Genomic DNA, 17,601 nt, shown 5'->3' with positions numbered 1-17,601 from the left:
GGCATTGTGCCTGAATTTTTTTGATGCTTTTCACATTACCCTCAAATTAGGTATTTCTTCAGAGCAGAGACTTGGGGTAATATATGAAAAAATTCCAATTTATAAGGGTCAGCAGTAAAAGGAAAAGCTGCTTTTTAAAAAAAAAACTTGAGCGTATTTTAAAAATTGAATTAGAGGTAAGCACTTCAAAGTGAATTTTAGTACAGTGACAGCCTTATGAATGTGGCTTTGACTCTCCCCAAATTTTCTTAGACTCTGGCTGATTGCAAGCATGGCTGTCTCTTTAAAAACTCTGAACAGGTTCAGTCAGCTTTTCTGTAATGTGAACATCAAGCTCCGTTGATAAAGTGAGTTATTTAATTTGATCTGCTTCTGTTACACATTAAAGTGATTGTAGTCGAGAGAGAAAGGGATGAGGCATGGATGCTGGAAATCTGAAGTAAGTCAGAAATTGCTGAAATGCACACTAGGTCAATCAACATCTGAAAGTGAAAAGACAGGCCAATGTTTTGGTTCTTCCCTAATTTTTTGCTGGCCAATTTCAACCTGACCTCATTTTTGGAAGAGCATTTTCATCTTTTATAAATGTTCTTTCAACATTGCTTTTAAAATTTTCTATTTGCGGTTTCAGCAGTTGGGGGCTAAAGGAAGCCTGTTAAGTGCTTTTGTTTCCACCCATACTGGAAAGACAACACATATTTTAATTGAATATTTTAAGTGTAAGCTACTTAACAACAAAATAGTGAGAGGCTGAAAACTACAAATATTTACTGAAGCCCTCAGTGTACCCACTTAAATTGAAAATCGAATATCCATTTTTAGCACTGGAAACCCCTGATATCTACATTTGTATTGCAAACCTAGTCTGTTCACTTATACTGCAAATCAAGAATCTGTCCTTTCATATTATATTGCAAATGTTTGCTATGTGCACTTAGCAATATCATTGCCAGGCAATTAATTTATATTGAATAATGAAGTCCTCCTTGTTTTGATATGTTCCAAAAATGTGAACATCTGCCTCTACATTGCAGAATACCAGGCTATCTAATAAAAGAATAACATAGTCCATATTGCAGAACTGTGAAATTTGTGTAGTTTTACAGAGACCCTTGTTACAAAAGCCCAGCTTATGTGCCATGCATTGACTGCCAAATAAAATTTGGCAGCATGATAATATATTTGCTACAGAATAAAGTGTTGTGATTCAGTAGCTTCAATCTCTAAATGTCAGGGTACAATTATGGTGCACTTGCAATTAATATTTCACCTTTCATTCCTTTTAAATAATTTCTTGTGTTCTCTGGCATTTAAATTGATTTCACTTGCTCTTTAATGAGTAGTTGAGGAGACAGCAGGAGAAATCAGTTTCATTGAGGGTGGCCCTTCGCTGTGGTTTGGTCTGATTTGTTTGATCAAAGCATCTGCTTTCAGTACAACCCAAATCGAGATTCCAGGAATACAACTGGAAGAGCTTTAGCTTGGTAATGAAAAGATGGTTTATAAAACCAAATCCAACTGATATTCTACCCACAGTAGCAAAAGTGTTTTGCTATTCATCAGTCTGAGGTTGAGGATTTTAATTAACACCATGAAACAGGGAATATGAACACAATGCTTTAATATTTTAATCCCCTGGGAAGTTAAGTGTTACTATTTCAGAACACATTGCAACTATAATTTAAATAAAATATGTAATCTTAAACTGGTGATAGTTAATCTAGAATCCTGTTTAAAAATGTTTGTAAATTTGGAAAGGATTTTTGTTTTGTTCTTGAAATGAATAAGTGTCAACCATTTGACATGATCATCCATTTATATACTCTGTCTTGAACCCTCCTTTAGAGCACCAAAGGGAGAATGCAGCAGGTGATGGGAGCGGTCAATGTGCAGACAATGCCCATCATGATGTGTTGAAAAAGCATCTAACACTTATGGAGCAGAATCAGCAGGTAACATCATAGACAACAGCTGAATCTATCTCAATAAAATCTATTCGGAACATAAAAAGAGCTTACTCTACCCATTTAGCCTGTCCCAACCAACTGCACAAAGGGATACCTGATCTTTTAAAAATGTATTTGTTCAGGTGGACACAAAGTTAGTGATTCTGTAGGTCACAGTGATTGTAATAGAAAAGTTGTTACCAACACACTTTCTCAACAGCACAAATATGAAACCAAGATTGAGTTTTAAATTATTGTACATTCCTGAGGATACCATTTTAAAAAAAAAATAACTTCCACAGTTCTGATATGATTAAATTAGATTCCCTACAGTGTGGAAACAGGCCTTTCAGCCCAACAAGTCCACTCTGACCCTCCAATTTCCCTCTGACTTAACACTATGGGCAATGTAGAATGGCCAATTCACCTGACCTGCACGAGGAAACCCGTGCAGACACAGGGAGAATGTGCAAACTACACACACAAAGTTACCTAAGGCTGGAATCGAACCTGGCTTCCTGGGGCTGTGAGGTAGTAGTGCTAACCACTGAGCCACTGTTCTATTTTGACTCAAATGTAAGACTGAGTTTGAACAGGATATGATGGAAGAGCCTCTAGTAGGGATATTTGTGACTTTTAAGAAGAAGGTTCCACAATACCGTGATACCAAAGTACACAAAGAGAAGGAAGCATTAACAAATGTTGCGTTTCTGTTTAAAAACAATAAAAAATGCTGGTCAGTCATTAACTATACATCAGAAAAGATTAACTATTTTAACTGTGTCCTTCATCAGAACTGAATAGGAAAAATGGAGAGAGAATTAGCAAATACACTGGTCCACAGAGGAAGTTAATGGGAAATTGGGGAAACAACATGAAGCAGCAGTGAGAAAGTTTAACCTGGTTCCCCAGTTCATTTGAGGGCCTTGCAGGTCTCCTGGTGAAGTTATGGTCGAAGATTAGTGGACCTCTGTGATTCCTGAAGAAGGGCTTATGCCCGAAACGTCGATTCTCCTGCTCCTTGGATGCTGCCTGACCTGCTGCGCTTTTCCAGCAACACATTTTTCAGCTCTGATCTCCAGCATCTGAAGTCCTCACTTTCCCTTTGTGGAATATTGCCCACAGTTTAATCATAAAGGAGGTGTTGGGTGAGTGAGCAACAAGGGAACATGAACTTACACAAATATAATTTAAAATTCAACATTGAATAGTTTCTGACGGGAAGTTAATTTATTCAGAAAGGAAAATACATCACCACAGGGTGGCACTGTAAACAGCAAGGTCATTGATTACAGTACATGAAGGGAGCCAGAACAAAGGATGATGAATCAAGTTCCATCATCACCTTATTCAGGATTTTATTGCTTTGAAATAAAACATACTTTTTAAAGGAATATTCAAACATTTTATTTTTTTCTTTCAATTTAAGAACACTGCATTTTAGCAGCTTTTAAAAGAATAGTGACTAACTCAGTGACTCACTGATTTTGACAGTGTGGCACCAATTGTTTTTGAAAATATATTTTCTCTTTTACTCCTTTATATCCCTTCCCACCTCCTTTCCTGAAGAAAGTGAGTCCTCATTGCAACTGGTGTGTGTTGTCAGGATGTTTAACTGTGAACCCAGTGTTGTTATCATATAATGTTCAAAATGTGTACAGTAATTTCAGAAGGGATCACTGGATAATGATCAGGAACATAGTTAATTTTACTTTCTGTAACTAAGGGGTGATGAAGCATCATCACAATTCATACTGTGATCAGTGAATTAAAGGTCAAAGAGACATCAAAGTGAGACTGGTGATTAAAGTGGGACAGAAAGTATGTGAAATACAGACCAACTCTTAAAGGGACCTTACCAGAATTACCTACTGGAATCTATTTATTTTACTTTTATTTGTGACTAACATGTTATGAAATAGTAAATTTTTTTTACCTTTACAGAAAGCTTTGTCTGATTCTAGACTTAAAGAATTTGATGGAAAAACAGATAATAGTATGCTGTCTCACATTACGTTGGCCAACACTACAGATAGTCTCGTCCAGCTCCAGAAGATGAAACTCGAAATGCACGGATTAATAGAGCAGAAAAAACTGGTTGAAGATGAACTAAATGAACTGAAGGCACAGATTGAAGCATCTGGATACACCTCAGTGCTTGAGATGAGGTAATGAACACATTGCTTCTTGTATTTATTGAAATTTGGGGTTCTCGTTTTACAGTCAAGCCTAGTTTCTATAACATTTCTATAGCTTGGAGAATTTTGTGCTGGCTAAGCGCAGGTTAAGCTGGTTTTCAAGCTAAATTGATGCTGTTGTACAAAGGTATAAGATCAGTTCCTGCCCTTTTTTATCATTTACTTGCTACCTCTTGGTAATATTATTCACAGACTTGATAACCGCTGCCATGTGCAAAATATTGCTATCTGGACCAACATTGCACTACTTCTCTCCATTCTCCAATACCTTGTTGTCAGACTACTTGTTCAACATCAAATTAGATTAGGATAAAATTTCTCAAATTCAATGTTAGAAAGACCAAAATCATCATCTTTGACCTCTTTCCTGTCTCCATCCACAAGCTTTTCTCTCCCTTTGGACAGTATACAATGGTGAAAGACTGCTCACAACCTTGATATCTTGTTTGGCCCTGAACTGAGTTTCCGACCAAATATCCTGAACATTATGACAGCTTACTCAAACCTCACCCATCTCTTCCCCCACCTTAGTCAACTTGTTACTGAATCTGCAATTTTTCCTTTTGTCATCCTTGGAGCTGACTAATCTAAATGAACCTATTTGTTTCAGTGGTCCAAGTTCCAATAGATTGAGTTCATTCTGGTTATTAACTGACCTTTCTTTCTATAAATGTTAATGGGCATGTTGATTTTTTTTCCTTTACTTGAGATTTTGAATTTTAACACTAATAAAGAAATACGTAACTTGGAAAATGAGTCTAGGTCCCAACCTTTACTTTCCTAATATGCGCCTTTACCCAAAAGCAAATTTTTAGACTCATTATTATGGTGGACAACTCATGTGCATCCAGCAGTGTGACCGACAGAAGGGGAGTTACGTTTACTGTTTCCTTTCCTATAAAAGCACCAATTATTTCCCAGACAATGATCATATCCCTTTCTCTTACAATTATCTGAGAATGAAGCAGACTGTACATAACCTTGCATTTTACTTGAGTCCAAAGTGATTCCTATCCATGACTTGTGCCATCATCAAAGCTGCCTTCTTTACAGTGGGATCTTGAAAGCTTTAAAATGAACATATGTTTAGACCATAAGGCAATGTAGGTCAGCCAGCACAGCGATAACGGCTGAACAAAATTTGGTGTGCAGTTTGTCACAAGTAGCAAAGTTTTAGATGAGTGTAAGTTTATGGAGGATACAAGGAGGAGTCTGGCCAAGAAAGATTTGGTATAGTCATCAAAAGCCAACAAAAGCATATATGGGGTTCATAGCAACTGAAGCAGGGTTAGAGACAGGCAATGTATGCAGGTGGAAGAATTATTAATGTTGGATAGTATATAAGATTGGAAGCCCTATTGATGGTCAAATCGTGCACAGGTTGTCAGACAGTGGCTAGGGATAGGAATACGGTTGATAGCAAGGGAATAGAGAATAGAACTATGACTGTAAATAATATGATGAAACTGTCAGTAAAGGTATTCAACTATTGCATTTGATTTTCATTGCAGCCTTGGGGAATCAACTGCTGTGCAGATATTTATCCATTGAAATTAATTGCAGAAAACCCTGCAAAATTGTATGTGTCCTGCAGGCAGAGTTAGATTAAGCATATGATAGCCATGGGTTTCCAACCACTGGAGAGGCTAACCCAGAGACCTCTTTGTATGTCCAGGATTATTTTCATGTGTAGTTTCAAGCCTGAATTCCCCAGAATACAGCTTGCCCCACTTTTATTCAAAACTGAATCAGTAAGATGATAGAAATTGATAAGGCATTGAAAACTAACAACCCCAACATTGCTGCTTAAAGTCATCACAAAGTTTCTGTCTACTAGTTACTTATATCTGAAAATGTGTTGCTGGAAAAGCGCAGCAGGTCAGGCAGCATCCAAGGAGCAGGAGAATCGACGTTTCGAGCATGAGCCCTTCTTCAGGAAAGGATTCCTGAAGAAGGGCTCATGCTCGAAACGTCGATTCTCCTGCTCCTTGGATGCTGCCTGATCTGCTGAGCTTTTCTAGCAACACATTTTCAGTTCTGATCTCCAGCATTTGCAGTCCTCACTTTCTACTAGTTACTTATATGTAAACTTTGAGTTTTTGTTGCCTACTGTATAAAGATTAACTCTTATTCATTCATTCACAGAGTCTGGCTGCCACTTGTCAGGCTAGCATTTATTCTGCATCCCTAATTGTCAAGAGGGCAGTTAAGAGCAAATCATATTGCTTTGGGTCTGGATTCACATATAGGCCAGACCAGGTAAAGGTGGCAGTCATCTTCCCTAAAGGAGATTAGTGAACAAGGTGGTTTTTCTGAAATCAAAAATGGTTTCATGTTGCTTTTGCTGTTGGATGCCAGTTCCAAACCCACGATATGCAACTCTACAGGAGCAAATCCTTAATGATTATGATGTCCTTCCTTAAATATGCAGATCCTTTCCCAATGGTAGTTTAATGTTTGCCCTGACACAGGAAGTAGTTTTAGCTTTCCTGACAGGCTGAAGCTAGTGAGAGCAGGATCAACAGAAGAAACAAAGTCCCCCTGGTAAGTTTAATTCTTATGGGGATCAGGACACATGGGATTGCTCCATTAAGTCTCAAAAAGGGATAACCAGATCACTCTTGCCCCAAATTCCCTGTCAACCTTTGCTGACTGATTTAGAATCCCCAAATGGGCTTAGGCGGCAGACTGCCAACATCAATAACTACGCAGTTAATTAGCACCAATCTCTTGCCCATTTTAGTCAGGGAAATGGCCAACTAAGAGAAGAGATTAAATTAAAATGCAAAAGGCAAAGGAAAGTTTTAAAATAGCAGCTAACGGGAATCTGATTTAATACAAATTAATCTTATTATAATATAGAAGTAACTCTTAACTGTTGGTTGTTCCCACATAGGACCATATACTTCACTTCTGAGTGTGACCATGTTAATTGATCAACTGGCTAATCACTTGAATAAACACAACTATTATCAGTTAATAAGGTGGTGATATGGGGGAGAGATTTGATCACTCTGTATCATTCTCTCAGACAATGAGCCAGCTAATCAAATTAAGTAAACTAGATCTGCAGTTGTCCAAAAGTAGAAAATGCTGGAAATGCTGAACAGGTCACACAGCATTTCTGAACAGAGAAACAAGGCTAACATTTCAAGTAAGCCATAGTTCTACAACAAGATTTGTAAAATTTTAGAGCTGTTGTATTTCTTAATCACTCATTATCTGATTTCAACAAATAGTTATTGAACAGAAAGTAGGAAAACAGTTTGTGGTGAATGAAACCGTGGTGAAGCAGGTTTGTTTTAACGAAAGTTTTGAATGTGTGACCTGTCAATTATCTGCAATACCAGAACTTGACCATTGGAATATGCTACAGTATTTTGATATCCTTAGCCCTATATTATTCCTATCTGGATTGTACAGTGTATGTGTGTATTGGATTTCTAATATATATTAACCACTGATGATATTATGCATTTAAATTTGAATTATCTCTTTGACAGAAATGCATTACTTAATCTGAATTCAGAGAATGCTAAGCAGAAAGAAAGTGTGAGAGAGGACCGATCGCTGCGGGTATGTTGGAAGGAAGGAAAGGAAAATCTGAATTCGTTGGGCCAGAGTGAGGAGATCAGAAAATTAACAGTGAAGCTCCAAAACTCGGAGACTATCATCAGTCTTTTGAAAGAACAGCTGGAACTTAACTCTTCCCAGACTGGAGAAGGACACTTTAATCCTGAGCTCATTGTAAATATGGCGAAAGAAATTGAGCGACTGAAATCACAGCTTAGTTTATCCCAGACACAAGATTCAAGGATCGGGGCATATACTCATGACAGAGGAACTAAGAGAGCCAGACCTTACTCATTGGATCTTGGAACTCTGTTGTCACAAAGCAACAATGAAACCCCAAGTGTGAATGCTGTTGCTCAGCAGGTTAGTTTGAATATACTAACTGTAATTTCACAGAAAATAAGCACTACCCAATGGTAACATAACTTGCACCTCAGCTTTATTTTTAAATTAATTTGCTGAATTATATTTCTGGGAACCATTACGTGATGGTTCCAGATGCAATGATGCTGAGAACAACACGAGAAAAGTTTGAGCCTGCTCTTATTGTCCAGATTTCTATAGTTTGTCTGGAGCAGCCCTGTGATTTGGTAAGACTATGGAGACACAAACAAAAGATTGGTGAGAAATATAGTTGAATAACTTCAAATTCTGGCTAGGATTATTTTCAAAGTTTGTCCAGTGAAAACCATAAAGCACTTAAGAAACTAAACTGAATATCATTTAATCCAGCTCGACAACAACATTTCTTTGTATGATATACACACTAATATCAAAACTTGTAAACTTTTAAAAAGATTTTATCTTCTTAAAATTTCCTTAACTTTTCTTTCACTGCTCTCCTGAAGGTGCTCATTCTTATTGGTCTATAAGGGAAAATACAATGAAATTATACTTTCCCCCAATGAATTTCTACTTGAGTGCATAAATTGTAGACAGGGATATACTGTAAACTGAATGTGATCTGTAGTTTTGTGAGTACAGACCACCCACGGTGCCTAATTCTTTTTTTTTATATTTGAGCCACAACATTAGATGAAAGGCTATGTAAGCATGTTTATGACAGTGGTGAACTACCCTTCCTCATCTTTTTTTTCAATTTGTCCACAACATTTTGATCTGGAGAACCACACTATTCTCCTCCAGTGCCTCTCCATAATTATCCAGCTCTATGGGATTGTTCCTTCCAGATTATATTATTATCCATCAATTCATTGTCAGAGGAAGGTATGATTCTTTGCATATTATACATATAAAACAAAGGCAGAAAATATTTCAACAATAAGGACACTTGTGTGTGGCATTGCTGGGACAGCCTTCGCTCGGGTCATGCTTAAAAGACTTGAGCGATCTGCGGACTAAGTATATTCAGGAATATATTTTGCTATTTCTGTGCTGCCAGATCCAGGAGCTATTTTCTCCTCCATCTCTAGTATCTTTTGTACTTCACACTGATGTGTTCAATACTACATGTCAGAAAACCTCTAAATGATTTTGGAGAAAATTGTCTGACTGCCAAGACGCCACTTCTCATCCACTCCTCTCATTAAAACAAGCACTGCACTTTACAGTTTGATGATACTACTTCAGACAGTTTCAGGATGAAAAATAAAATCAGACAGGGCCATGTCCTAGCTCTCACTTTTGTTCAGTACTTTCTTTGCTTTGCTCTGATCCTTCTTGTCTCTCAGATATAAGAAGAGTTTGCTCACATAGTAGATCAGATAGCAGACTGAAAATGAAAACAGAAATTTGTCTCACCTTTTTAAGAGAAACCCCTCTGCACTGCTGCTTTATTTGCTGTCACAAACACCGTTGGACTATCTCTCCCATGCCTGTATTCTCCTTAACTTTAAGCATCAAGAAACCTGTAGTTATGGGATAGAAGTCACTTTTTAAGTTTATTCGTTGGACGTGAGTGTTGCTAGCTAGGCTATCATTTATTGCCCATTCCTAGATGACCTTGAGAAGGCGGTGGTTTGCTGCCTTATTGAACTACTGCAGACCATTTGGTGTAAGTGCACCTATAATGCTGTTAAGCAGGGAGTCCAGGAGTTTGACCCAGTAACAATGAAGGAATAATGATATATTTCCAGGTGAGGATGTGAGTAGCTTGGACCAGAACTTCCAGATGGTGGTGTTCCCATGTATCTTCTGTTCTTGCCCTTCAAGATAGGGGTGGTCATTCTTCCAAACTATCTAAGGACTCTTCATGAATTTCAGCAGCAGTACATCTTGTAGATGGTACATACTGCCATGACTGATCATTAGTGATGAAGGGAGTGAATGGTACCACATACATAAAAAAGTCAAGCAGACTTCTTTATCCTGGTCAGTATCAAGTTTCTAGATTGTTGTTGGGGCTGCATTCATCCAAAAAGGTTGATTATTCTGAATAACACACATTATTCTGCTACAGACAATCTGTCTTGATACAATAATTTGTTACCTGCTTGAGGAAAACAGCAATCGTCATTGGCCAACTCCAAAAATATACATGTTAACATCAGGCTAACTGGAAGGACCAAGGTACTGCTTTATGGGGCCTCTGTTCTCACCACCTTGTGTGACTGTTAAATATGGATGACTTAAAGTTATCAAGAAGAAAAGCTCAACAACATGCATCTTTACAATTTGTAACATATTCAGACATCTTATGGTTGGTCAATGTCAGATGAAGTGGTCCTATCAAACATAAATCTCCCAAATAACTTGGCACTCATCAAGGAGAGGCAACTTCGCTGGCTCAGGAATATTTGCAGAAAGGAAGATAGACAGGTACCTAAGGATGGCAAGTTAGCCAGCCTCCAATAACCGGTATGATGCCCAAGATTCTGCTTCCACAGACTTAGCGTTACCCATCTATGCATCTGTATCCTTTCTTGCTCAAAGTTCTTTTCACCCATCACCTCTGTGCTCAGTGACCTATGTTGGCTCCCAGATAAGCAATGTCTTGATTTTTAATTCTTGTCTTTGTATTTTAAATCCCTCAGTGGCTTTGTCTGTCCCTCTCTCTCCAATCTCCTCCAGCCCTGGAACCTCAAATATTTGTACTTCTCTAATTCTAACCTCCTTTAGCATCCCTAATTGTAATTGTTCCATCACTGATGGCTATGTCTTCAAATACCTAGGTCCTCATTATTTCCGTGTCTCCTGACACTTCTTAATCTCTCCTGTCTCACTTTCATCCTTCTCGACATTCTATAAGATATATTTCTTTGCAAGGTTTATGGTTGTATGCCATAATAGCTCCCCATTGATTGGTGTCATATTTTGTTTTATACTGCTCCAATGAAAGGTTTCAGGTGTTTTTAAGTGCTATAAAAGTATAAAAAATGCATTTTTATGGGCATCTTTGAAGCTTTAACCTGTTTCAGCATATCTGTAAAATGTCCACTGAATGTACTTCTAATGACCAGTTTGTGTTGCAACTAATACCAGTAAATGTTCACAAGGGGACTGAACAAAATTCAAATGGTATCATTGTCTCTATAATGTGCTTGAAGCTAATTTTCTAAGAGATTGTTACAGAGAAGATAACTATGAAGTATTTGAAGTTCTGCTGGTCAGAAATTGCCTTTTAACTATTCCCTTTTGTTATGTTATGTTGCTCAGGTAACTTTGCAAGGTCTCAGCCCATGGCATCATGCAAATTCAAGTTTGGGGCAGCAGTCCAGTCTTCGACAACAGTCCAATCGGCTTCAGACTGAGCTAGCTGAATACAGACAACAGAACAAGGAGTTGCAGGAGAAACTTGTAGTTACCGAGGCCACGGTCAAGGCCCAGGACAACCAGTTGCAACAATACAGAGACTTACTCAGTACGTATCAGTTCAGTCTGCCAATTAGTAGAAACACCAATAGCAATGTCTTGTGCAAGGGGTTGATTTGGTTGTCTGCTGCTGTCCTTTTGGAAAGAGTTATATTTACATATCAGCTTCATGATTTTCACCGTCAATAAATTATCACTATCAGAAGACATTAGAATGGGGGATGGGGTGGTTTGTATCTGGGGCATAGTGTAATTGGCTGACCTACTGACAATATGCCTGGCACTGTCTGTGTTATCAGACAGTATGCCAATTTAAATGTTCTGTGTTCGCATTCATGGCATTTGCAGTGCAACTTCTGAAGTGAAATGTGCTTAAGTGGAAAGAGTGGGTAACACTTTTGATCTTGCATCCTGCTACGAATTAGTAAACCCATTGACTTGGTGAGAGAAGACAAAGTAACCTTAAGTCAAGGCTAATTTTTTTCCTCTTCCCACTTGCAGCAAAGTTGTCTAGTGAAAACTGACCAATAGATTTTGATGCAGCACGTTCCCCTCTTTCACAAATCTCTGATGATATTGAAGGACAAGAACCCTGATATCCATTGATGATAGAGCCATAAATGAGGAAAGTACTATGTATGACACACTGTACATCCTCAGTGTTAGAACACACTTGTTCATTTATGGACACATAAATAGCTGATACAGATTGTACCTCACTCTCTTGCTGTCCATGCTATGATCTGGGAATTTTGGGGTCAATGTGTATTCCTCTTCAGGTTTCTATTTTTCACCAAAGTTATAAATCATAGTTTCTTGTCAGTAGAAAATTAGATTTCTGTGCTACTCAATTAAATGAATCACTCAGGATGTTACTGTTTAGGGAGGAGAAACTGGAGGCACTAAACATACATTTTCAAAAATCTTTGAGAAAACCAATGGGTAAAGACAAGAGAGTGGAAAAAAAAAATACATTCTGTTCATGGGGAATAAACAAGGAAATTATAGACCTGTTAGTTAGCTCCGTTGTAACTTTGACTCCTGTATTATGGGTTCTATGTATAACACAGCTATTCAGCATGGATTTAAAAAGAGAAAACTGAACTTGATTAACTTGATATTTTGAGAAATACTACATTTCCAACATATATTTGATAAAGTGTCACTTAAGAGCTTATATTTATTATGAGTGAAATGGTGCCAATGGGACTGTAACAACATTGAAGAGAGGTGCAAATTGCAGAAAACAATATGAATGTTTGGCACCATAAATGGTGGTGCTAACTTTATTTGAAGACTCTTCGATATGTTGAGTTTCTGTGTATATCTGATACATTTTTGTCCTGAGAAAGAGAGCTAACAAAATCAATATCTGAAGAGGAACAGCACAAACCAAATCTTCCACCTCATGGTACAATGTATTAAAGTTGTCAATTACTGCACGAATGTGGAACCTGCAGCAATGTTTTATCTTATCAATAGAAAGATGTGTTTGAAATTTACTTGATGTACTATCCTTTCACTGTGGTGTTTGTCCATTTCCTAGCTGAATCATCAGTGGAACAGGAGAGTAAACAGGTGCAAGTGGATCTGCAGGATCTTGGTTATGAGACTTGTGGAAGAAGTGAAAATGAAGCAGAAAGAGAGGAAACCAGTAGCCCAGGTAAATATTGGAGCAACTCAGTGGGACGTTCTATCAGAAAGTGGATTGATGTTCTGATGGTAGTTTAACCTTGTCCTGGAGCCAGGAAAAGGGCACTCTGAAGATCCATAAACTTAGTGAACAGTCTTCCATTTTATTTTCTAATTTCCAAAGATTCCTATATTGAGAAGAATGGAAGCGTTAATGCAAACTTTAAGTTGAGGGCTGATGGCTATTCATGAGACACAGTACATTCTGATCCCTGCAGTTCAGAGAATGGATATTGCACTTGTAATGTTAATGTGTCATTCCTCTTTTAGAGAGGATTTTTGTCATATTTCTAAGTGTTTTTGTTTCAGTTTTCTGACATCTGCAATTTATTTATTATTCCTTTTTCACTGTAATTTCCTGCCAATTCCAAACAACCTTTTTTGTTCTGTATCTCCAGCACACCCTTTGAGTCTGTATATAGTTTTCCTTCATCAACTTCTTATTTGTTTGCATATCTGTGGATGTTGTTGCTGCTGCTGGCAATATTCAATGCTTTTCACTCATTTCTTTGTTCTTGTTTTTCACCAAATGAATGCCAATCAGATGTTTTACCTCTGACTGCTCTTCCTGTCTGATAATTCTCTGAGAACAACTGCTCTATTGCTTTCATTGATAATAAGTTGAATTGCCATATTCTGGCTGCTTGGATTCTGAAACACAACTATTGTTGGCAAAACTGTAGTATTTGGCATTATTACTCCTTGGAAACTGAGTGGTTTCTGTAGTTAGCGATTATCCTACTACTCAAGTAGTGGTTAATCTTGTGTATAAGGTGATGTTTTGGAAACCATAAAATCCAAACTCTTGTATTTATACCAATTTGCCATTGAAGTCACAGTCTCTCTGATGCAAACCTGCACATTGATAGAATCATACCCAAGCACACCAGTGAAGTCAGCTGTTCAGTTCCAGGCATCTGCACATGTTGAAGTGTAAGGTCAAGGGTTACCACCTCACTGATGAATGATGGGTATGTGTGTTTTTAGCAGCACACTAAGTTCATAATTATTGCACATTCCTTTGCCCCTTTAAAACTCATTTTATACTTGTGCATGTCAAATTCTCCAGTGTTATGAAAAAGATTACATGGTGGCTCAGTGGTTAGCACTGCTGCCTCTCGGTGCCAGGGGCAAGAGTTTGATTCCAGCTTTGGGTGATGATTAGTGTCGAGTTTGTACATGTCTGGGTTTTTGTAAGATACTCCGGTTTCCACCAACAGTCCAAATTGTGCAGGTCAGCTGGATTGGATATGCTAAATTTCCCAGTAGTGTCCAGGATAGGTTGGTTAACTATGGAAATGTGGGGATAGGGTGGGAGGCTGTAGGATGCAGTTTGAAAGGTTGTTGCAGACTCGATGGGCTGAATGGCCTTTTCCCGCATTGTAATGATTCTATTTTGAAATAACCATTTTTTAAAGGCCTATTTATGTTTTGGCCTGTATCGTAATCTCATGTATGTGTCTCAATCTTTCCTCTCTGTGCATATCTTTTTAACATTATTTTAATGTTTTTAATTTCCTGAAACAAAGACAGAAATTGCAGGCACAATTTGGTACATCTGGCAGCATCTGTGGGAAGAAAGCAGAGTTACCAGATTTTGCCAGCAATTTCTGTTTTTGTTCCAAATCTCCAGCATCTGCAGTTCGTTGATTTTTTTTTTGACTTCTTTTAACTTCCTGATCTGTTGTCTAAGAATTCTTATTGGAGTTGTTGCTTACCTTCCTTGTTGCCATCACTTTGGCATCAAGACCTTTGTTACAATTTTTCTCCTGTTTCTACTAGTTAAATATTTTAACATCAATTTAACCCCAGCTTACTTCACGACATCATCTCTACTATCTGCAGTGCTTTGTGACATGACCCACACCCCTCACCCACCAGAAGGTAGGTAGGAGGTACATCATATTTTAAAAGCAAGTCCTTGTTATTTTTTGAACATTATTTTTGTAAACATTGATTACTTGAAAAAGTGATTTTGAGAAGCATAAATGGATATTCTCTGAACTGAGTACTCAACAGTGTTAGTGAAAGCAGAGGATTTTCAGAAACCGGTCCAACATATTTTACAACAGTAAAGTAAGTGAATCTGCTTTTGTAAATCGTTCACTAGCTGACTCAATTTGTTTACAAATGTGGTGCACCATGAAGGTGAAGACTATTAGTGCTGGGAAATGGCACAATTCCCTCTGTGAAATCTCTGGTCAGTGTTCCCAGGTCGGGTTTGACATAAGATGAAGCTTATCAGTGTTTGCTAGGAGAGGCACAGATGGTGAGAGTGAGGTTGAAAGTAACTCAATGCCCCAGTCAAGGCCAAGGACGAAGTAATTCAGGCAGACTTGATAAGAGCTCATTAAAATTTTTAGCTCAGTTTCCTGCCCAGCAACCAGCCACATGAAGAGGTTGTCCAATGGGAAGGAGGAAATAGCAGCCATCAGATCACTGTCATGGACCTTTGGGTACAGTCTCTCGCTGTTGGGAGAGAGACAGCATATGGCTAAGGCAAAGGAGAGAGAGCCCAAGAGAGTAGGAGTGGGAGATATGAACTGACCATTCAGAGATGTTGTGGACATAGCCACAGTTGGGCAAGAGTTTGTAAGCAGAAAGGTGAGAAAGAGCCAATAATCATGACTGCACTTTGGGAGTGAAAGTTTTAATTGAGGGAAGGAGAACAGCAAAGAAAAACAGGGAGTATACTCTCAACCTGTTGTGCAAGCATTAGTTCCTACTTTAATGACTATGAATAATAAGGCATGTCACAATTCCATCTTGGATGGGATGATGCTTCATTAATATCTTTACGTCAGACACCCAAATAACACTTAAATATAGCTGTGACAATCTTTCTCCAGCCATACTCTGAAGTCCCTGCTCCATGATTCAGTTGTCAGGGGTCTACCACCCCAGGATCCTGCTTCTTTCTTAATTCTTTTTTTATACTTTCCATATATTAGCATTGCTGATTAGGCCAGCATTTATTGCGCATCCCTAATTGCCTTGCATAAGATGGTGAGCTGCCTTCTTGAACTATGCACCCAGAGTGCAGTTGGGTAGGGTTCCAGGATTTTGACCCAGCAACATTGATGGAACAGCAAAGTATTTCAAAGTCAGGCAAATATATGGCTTGGAGGGGAATTTGCAGGTGGTGGCGTTCCTATAGATCTGCTGCCCTTGTCCTTCCCGTTGATTGAGGTTATGGATTAAGGAGGTGTGGCAAGTTATTGCAGTGTATCTTCTAGATGGTCCATACTGATGAAAATATGTCAGTTGTAAAATAAGTGCATATTGAATGCGGTGGATGCATCGCTAATCGAGTAGAATGCTTTGGTCTGGATGTAATTGTGCTTCTTTAAGATGTTCCATTGAAAGCATGTGGAAGATATTCCATCATGCTCCTGACAATGTCTTGTAGATCATGCACAGACATTGGCCAGAGAGGAAGGGCCTCCGATCTGTTCTTGTACTGAGAGTATTTAGTGCTGATCCAGCTCAGTTTCTAATCAATGGTAACACCCCTAGGATGTTGTTCATAGGACAATCAGTGTAGTAATGCCATTAAATATTAAGGACCGATGGTTAGGGTCTCTCTTGTTAGAGACGTTCATTGACTGGCACTGATGATCAGTAGAAAGGGAAATTTGCACTACAGATCAAGCCTGGATATTGTTCAGGTCCCACTGCATGTAAACTAAATATTTGGAGTGGCAAAATGTGCTGCACATTATGCAAACATCAGTGAACGTTCCCACTTCTGACCTCATGATGGAGGGAAGATTATTTATGAAGCAGCTGAAGATGTTTGCACTTAAGACAATATCTTAAGAAACTGCCATGATGACCTTGGACAGCCACAATCATCATCTTTTGTGCTCTTTTTAGAATCATATAAGCCCTACAGTATGGAAGCAGGCCATTCAGTCTGAGTCCACACTGACCCTCCAAAGAGTACCCAGACCCAACCCCCTAGTCTATGCCTATAATTCTGCATTTACCATGGCTAATCCATCGAGCTTGCACATCCCTAGAAACTATGGGCAATTTAGCATGGCTAATCCACCTAACACATTTTTGGACTGTGGGAGGAAACCCATGCAGACATGGGAGAATGTACAAACTCCACACAGACAGTCACACGAGGGTGGAATCGTACCCAGGTCCCTGGCTCCGTAAGGCAGCAGGGCTAATCACTGAGCCACCATGCTGCCCAGGAGGGAGTTTGATCCCCTGATTCCCATAGATTTAATTTTTACTAGGGATCCTTGTGGCCATACATGGTCAAATGATGTCTTGATATGAAGGGCAGTCACTCTTACCTCACCTCTGAAATTGAGCTTCTATGTCCATGTCTGAGTAAAGGCAATACCTAAGTCAGTATCTACATGGCCCTGGCAGAATGCAAAGTTGAGTGTCAGTGAGTAGGTTAT

General features: G+C 38.6%; 1 protein-coding gene across 1 annotated transcript in view; it reads left to right on the top strand.

Annotated features, from left to right (window-relative positions):
- LOC122554446 (phosphodiesterase 4D interacting protein) overlaps positions 1-17,601 on the top strand; it is a 161,417-nt gene that overhangs the window by 63,575 nt on the left and 80,241 nt on the right. Inside the window, exons 18-22 of the mRNA XM_043699507.1 lie at positions 1,846-1,952; positions 3,891-4,114; positions 7,648-8,080; positions 11,333-11,537; positions 13,035-13,151. Of these exons, the coding sequence (XP_043555442.1) occupies positions 1,846-1,952; positions 3,891-4,114; positions 7,648-8,080; positions 11,333-11,537; positions 13,035-13,151 (1,086 nt within the window). The remainder of the gene's footprint in view (positions 1-1,845; positions 1,953-3,890; positions 4,115-7,647; positions 8,081-11,332; positions 11,538-13,034; positions 13,152-17,601) is intronic.

This window comes from Chiloscyllium plagiosum, chromosome 11 (assembly GCF_004010195.1).
Source record: "Chiloscyllium plagiosum isolate BGI_BamShark_2017 chromosome 11, ASM401019v2, whole genome shotgun sequence".
NCBI classification, from domain to species: Eukaryota; Metazoa; Chordata; class Chondrichthyes; order Orectolobiformes; family Hemiscylliidae; genus Chiloscyllium; species Chiloscyllium plagiosum.
This window is presented reverse-complemented; position numbering and strand designations above follow the sequence as displayed.